Here is a 6157-nt window from a genome sequence, read left to right on the forward strand (position 1 = left end):
ACTTCTGGGATGTGAAATTGAGGGAGATTAGATGAAGATCCATCTGGCTTTCTTAGAGGTTCTGAACCTTACTGGTGTTACAATACAAACAGAAAGAAGAGTGATTAATATGAAAAAGAATTTGGAAGGAACTACCATCTTTTTTTTTTTATCCTTTTGGTGTGAGATGACCCACACTGTTCTTTAAAATGTAACAGCTCTGATTTTATTAACACAGTAAGTAGTAGTGCAGGTAAAGTGAACTCCCCAAATCACTGTGTCACTCCACCAGAACCTTCTACCTTCAAAGCCTCGGAGCAGCAGGGTTCTCCTGGTACGTCCCAGCAGGTACATACCTGCAGCAGGAAAGAAGCTGCTGCTTGTAGACTCAGCCCTGCAGGACAATTCTGACAGGCACCTGCTGCACTGCCCGCCTTCACTCTCTGTCCCCCTTCTCCCCATCATCTGGGTCAAGGCAGAGCTGTGTGGCTTCTGTGACGTCCTGTCCTCCTGACGTGGGGGTCCTGAAAAGCTGCAAGCTAACCCACAGTCACTTCAGCATGTCAGGTGTGGAGCCTGCCTCCACCCTCAGGAAACTGGGTGCCACGGAGAAGAGGTGAATGTGCACCTATCTGCTCTGATACCTGGCCTGCCCCACAATGAACGCCTGCCTCTAAGCCAAGCCTGCAACCACATTTGCTGATGGAAGACACTCTCTTGAGGATGCCATTGCCGAAAGTCTTGTCACACCTACAGAGACACCATGTGTTTAAAATTGTGAGGACATGCTGAAAATCACTGAGAGGCAGATAGTTCTGGCTGCTGTTTCTGATAGAAAACACAGAGAAGGGAAAGGAAGGAAGGGAGGGAGGGAGGGAGGGAGGGAGGGAGGGAGGGAGGGAGGGAGGGAGGGAGGGAGAGGAGAGAGGGGTAGAAAAGCAAGGCAGGGAAAAGTTTCTCATCCTGAGTAGTCCCATCACACCCTCCCCCCCATTGTCCCTGCAGTGACAGTGTCAGGGGAAGTCATGAAAGATACTGAGGTCTCAATGTGCACTAACTCTTGACAACCATTAGAAGTCCCCTTTGGGGAAGGGGGAGGAGAGGTGGGCGCAGGCCTGCTGGAGGGGGCCTTTCCTTCTCAGTGCTGGTGACGGAACTGCTCCCTGCTTTCCAGCCTGGGGAAGCCCCTCACTTCCTAAAGAGCCCTGATTTCCTTGAGGAGGGGCCGTTGTCGAAAGAGGGACTTGCCCTTTTGTTAACTTGTTCCGGGAGTTGGTCGTTTAACACATTTGACCTTACAGTCTGAGAGGTCTAAGACCACATGGACAGTCCAGTCCGTGGCCCCTCATTCCAGACCCCAAGTTTTTCAGGTCATCCAATCCTTAGCCCCAACCCACTGGCCTCCTCCTCTTCCCCCTAATGCCAAAGGCAGTGGGGGTGCTCGGCAGGAAAATGAGGACTTGTATTTTTTAAATAATTGACATTTATTATCTTTGAGGATCCACAGCCTCATGAAATACTGAGGAGGGCCACAGGGCTGAGACTGATTTCAACAAGACGGGCACTCAGGCTGCAGGCAATGCATTTCCCAGTGACGGGGACCTTCTCATCTCTGAACCTTGATCCTTCAGTGAGAATTTCCGATTCTCCACAGGAGGGTAGGGGATCCCAACTCACAGCCAGCCGGAAGGCAGAGAGCCCGCGGCGGAGAAGCGGGTTGCCAGGCAACGTGGGGAGCCGGAGGGAGGTGTTCAGGGTCCGTAGAGAGGCTGTGGGGGTGACTGGGGACCTGAGGGCAGCCGGACAGCCAGCGCGCGGTGGATGCAGTCGGCGCGCTGCAGAGACATTGGATTTCGCAGAGCCCAGTCCGGGGAAGTGCAGGGGAGAGTGTTGGCAACCTTGGCGCTCGGTGCCCAAGGCTACCGCGCAGACGAGCCTGGCGGTCCTGGCTCCCTGGGTTTCGGGGAAGCAGTTTGGACGGTTGGGGCTTCCCGAGCTTCCAACGCCTCAATGCTCACAGAGGTCTGATTCGCCTTCACGCGTTAATTACGCGGGGACTCCATTTGACTCCAGTGCCTCTGTGCTCAGCCAGGCTAGGCCGTGGGCCCTCACGTCCTCCCTCGGCCGCTGTTCCTCGTGGGTCCAGCCCCGCGACACACGTGGACGTCCTCGCGACTCCTGGCCCTGCCCTGCGGCCCTCCCCTGGGGCGTGATGCGAGATCGCGCTCAGGCAGGGTCCCGGGTGGGAGAGCACAGGGCGCACTCACTAGGAGACCACGCCTCAATCTCGGGGATGGGGGAGGGGCTGCGGGAGACAGGTACCTGCCCCAGCGTCCAGAGCAACCGGGGCTGAGGCTGAAGAGCCGGGTCGGTGGGGTCCCTGGGGACCCACGGCGCCCGTGACAAAGGTCGAGAACTACAATACTTGGCTTATGGCGCAGGAGGCGCAGAATGGAGAAGTTATTGGCAAGGTTCGCTGGGATCACGTCGGGACCAAGGCGGGGCAGAAAGCTGACCCCGGGGCGGGGACGGAGACATCACTCTTCCAACGCTGGTGTGGGAGGAGGGTCGACAACCGCACTCACCTGGGGCTCGGACCCCGACCGTATTTAAAGGGCTGCCGGCTGCACTGGGAGCTCCGGGCGGCCGCGCTGCATGGGGCGCCCATGAGCTTCGGGGAAGACCCGCCAGGCCAGGCCCGGACGTGGCTGGACATGGCCACATACTGCGACGGCCCAGGTGTCTGCTCAGCCCAGCACAGCCAAGCCCGGGCAGCCGCACAGCCCACGGGCTACGGGCGCGGCGACCTGGGCGCAACCAGCGGTGGCCCCCGCCTGTGGCTGAACGGGCCGGCTCTCAGCCCCGCGCCCTACGCGCCGGGCTCCCGGCCTTTGCCCCCCTATGCGCCCCCGGGCTACGCGGCCCAGGGCCCACTCCTCGGCGCTCCGAGTGGCCTGGCGGGCGCAGAGCTCGCGTGGTTGGGCCTCTCGGGCCAGCAGGAACTGCTGAGGCTGGTGCGGCCGCCCTACTCATACTCGGCACTCATCGCTATGGCCATCCAGAGCGCGCCGCTGCGGAGACTGACGCTCAGCCAGATCTACCAGTACGTGGCCGGCAACTTCCCCTTCTACAAGCTCAGCAAGGCCGGCTGGCAGAACTCCATCCGCCACAACCTGTCGCTCAATGACTGCTTCAAGAAAGTGCCCCGCGACGAGCACGACCCAGGTAACCGGGCCGCGCGGGCCGCCCCGTCGGGACTCCGAGGACGTCTGCAGCCCGGCTGCTGTCCCTCGAGAGATGGGGACGTTCTTGGACCGGCCAGACCTCGGGGTGCAGCTGGGGGTTCCGAGGCAGGGAGAGGCGGGAGGAGGAGACGCTCTTTCTTGGCGGTGGACAGGCTCACGGAAGGCAACAGAGCCCGCGGCCCTGACTCGATCCACTTCTCTGAGTCTCCAATCTCTGCGCGCGCTCCTGAGCTAGCCCGCGGGGGACTTCCGGAGCTATCCCTCTGGGCCTCGGAGTCCTCTCTGTAAAGGCGGGGAGACAACACCTGCCCCAAGGGCAGGGAGGACAAAGGAGGGGCCGCTTTCGGAAGCTCTGGGGAGGGCAGCAACGGCCCGAGTCCGGAGGTTCTGCACCCCCGGCTTTCTCTCTGCCCTTGAACTTGGGGGCAGAGGGCGGGGCTCGGCATTCCTGGGGTCGCCCTGCCCCAGGCTTCCTGCGAAGTCTGAATTCCTCCCAGCCTGGCCGGGAGGCCCTTTAGTTCCCCCCACTTCAGGCACGAAGTGCCCCCCCAGGTCTGGGAGAGGGAAGGCTCACGGTGGGGGTTTTGCTAAAGCTGACTTCCGTTTCTCACGTTCATGCCATGGACCCTCAAACCCCGCGTTTTCTGAGCTGGGCTCGTCCTTCCTCCGCAGGCAAAGGCAACTACTGGACCCTGGACCCAAACTGCGAGAAGATGTTCGACAACGGGAACTTCCGAAGGAAGAGGAAGAGAGGAGAGGCCGGCGCGGCCGCACCCTCGGGAGCCCGGACCCCGGGCGGAGCCAAGGAGCCCGAGCCGGAGCCCGTGGACACAGCGTCCCCGGCCCTGCCAGCCCCGCCGTCCCCGCCCGAGCCCGGGGCTGCCGCCTGCTTCTCCAGCTTCGCCTCAGCCATGGGCGCCCTGGCTGGCGGGCTGGGCACCTTCTCAGGGGGGTTGGCAGGAGACTTTTCTTTCGGGAGATCGACTACGGTCGCTGCTGACAACCCCCAACCCTCTGGCCCCTCGCCAGGCTTCCCCGCCGGGCATCAGACAGTGGACACCGGCTTCCCTGTGGGTCACTTTGTCTACAGTCGGGAAGGGACCGAAGTGTGAAGGGAGCCGGGGGTTGTCCTGAGTGCCCTATCCAGAGGCGCCGGGCTGAAGCACCTGCTCCTGCCTGGTGACAGGTGGGACAGACCAGACAGCAGAGCCCAGGTCGCAACCGAGCTGGGTGGTGCCCCAGCCCCCTGGGCACTCCTCCTGGGCAGGCCCCTCACCTGGGCTCTCCCTGCTCCCCGGCCTTTACAGTCGTTGAGGGCCTGGGACCCATGCTCCCCCAGGGGGTCAGCCGTAACAGGACATGACCTGGTGGTGGGCCCTAGCCTTTTCCCGGGAGCCTGCTTCATCCCGAAGAACCTTCTTCTTGGTACCAGTGGGAGGCCGGCCCGAGCCCTCTGCAGGGATTCCGCCTCCCGCCTGGACTCAGGACCATCTCCCCTCACTCCAGGGGACCCACAGGGCCCTGGAGCCACCTCTCTCCCCTCCCGGGGGTGTGCAGTGAGGGGTCTGGCATTGTTGGGACTGGCACACTTAGGAGGGACTTGCTAATGGCTGGGGCTGCCCTGGTGGAGGGCACACCCTGGGGTTCCAGCTCCTTCCCTGTCACTCAGCACCCGTCTCAGTGACCCTGGCCTAAGACCAGGCACTTCTGAGGACCACAGGAGAAGCACCCAGCTCTCAGGAGTCCCAGGGTGGGCTCAGGTTTGCCCGCCCCCCAGCCCACCTGCACTCACAGGTGCTCAGGGGAGGTGGCCCAGGGTCCACCTCCTGTTCCGCTCTCCTCTCCCCTCTCTGGCCCCCAGCCCCCAATCCGTGCAAACTGCCTGTGCACCAGAGCAGAGCAGCCCACCACCTCCTGTGTGGACTGCAGCTCCCCTCTCCCCACTGGCATTTACTCAGGAAGCTGATCTTGGAGTGTTTAAGAGGTGACAGCTTGACCTTGGTACTCTTCACACTTCTGGCAGCTGAGACCCCCTCCCACCAACTCCCCTGGTCATGATGGTATCTCCCAGAGCTTGGGCCCTTGGCAGGCTGTTATTCACCTTCCCTGCCCTGGGGAGGGGGCCTCCGCTGGGAGAGAGAAGGGAGAGGACCCGTGAACTTGGAGGAGGGCAGCGGGTTTAAGAGTCTGAGCTGATGGACAATGGGTGTGGAGGAGGGGGGGCTGAAAGAAGGAGAGAGAGAGAGGAGGTTGAGGCCTGCAGAGAACGAGTCAAGAACTGGGGTGTGCTTGGCCCTGGTCGCGTTTCCCAGAGTCCCGGGGCAGCCAGATTGCTGCCCACCCCTCAGCGTCTCACCTCCTGCCTCTCCCATCAGTGATGGCGCAGTGCCAGCCAAGTGGACAGCCACCCCAGTTCCCTTCTGGGGAAACACTGACCAGATGTAACAGAGTTAAAGAAGGCCAGCCTGACCAGGTGGTGGCACAGTGGGTAGAGCGTTGGAGGGGGATGCAGAGGACCCAGGTTCGAAACCCCGAGGTTGCCAGCTTGAGTCCTAGGTCGCTGGCTTGAGCAAGGGGTCACTTGCTCTATTGTAGCCACCCAGTCAAGGCACATATGAGAAAGCAATCAATGAACAGAACTAAGGAGCTGCAACGAAGAACTGATGCTTCTCATCTCTCTCCCTTCCTGTCTGTCTCTCCCCTTCTCTGTCTCTGTAAAAAAAAAAAAAAAAAAAAAGGCCAGAACATGGAAAGAAAATCCTTACCTTATAAGTAAAAACAAATGTTCCCTGGAGCCCATGTTAATAAACTATAATGCTAAAAGCAAACACCAGTACATGAGACTTGAATGTACATGCCTGTTTCAAACATTTGAAAATTCTACCACTGTTTCCAACATCTCCAGTTTAGATGCTGCATTTGCTGAAAACTTG

The 6157-nt window shown here is 60.4% G+C and overlaps 1 protein-coding gene across 1 annotated transcript; it reads left to right on the forward strand.

Moving 5' to 3' along the window:
• The first annotated feature begins 2616 nt into the window (after positions 1-2616).
• FOXI2 (forkhead box I2) lies at positions 2617-4336 on the forward strand. Its single transcript, XM_066240165.1, has 2 exons — positions 2617-3204; positions 3897-4336. Exons 1-2 carry the CDS (start codon positions 2646-2648, stop codon positions 4334-4336), a joined length of 999 nt encoding a protein of 332 aa, XP_066096262.1. The 5' UTR covers positions 2617-2645.
• Positions 4337-6157: the final 1821 nt, after the last annotated feature.

The sequence above is a fragment of the Saccopteryx bilineata genome, chromosome 7, assembly GCF_036850765.1.
Source record: "Saccopteryx bilineata isolate mSacBil1 chromosome 7, mSacBil1_pri_phased_curated, whole genome shotgun sequence".
NCBI classification, from domain to species: domain Eukaryota; kingdom Metazoa; phylum Chordata; class Mammalia; order Chiroptera; family Emballonuridae; genus Saccopteryx; species Saccopteryx bilineata.

Coding starts and splice junctions, on each gene's coding strand:
- FOXI2 (XM_066240165.1), top strand. CDS start 2,646: ATGAGCTTCGGGGAAGACCCGCCAGGCCAGGCCCGGACGTGGCTGGAC. Junction 3,205..3,896: donor CCGCGACGAGCACGACCCAG/GTAACCGGGCCG, acceptor CTTCCTCCGCAG/GCAAAGGCAACTACTGGACC.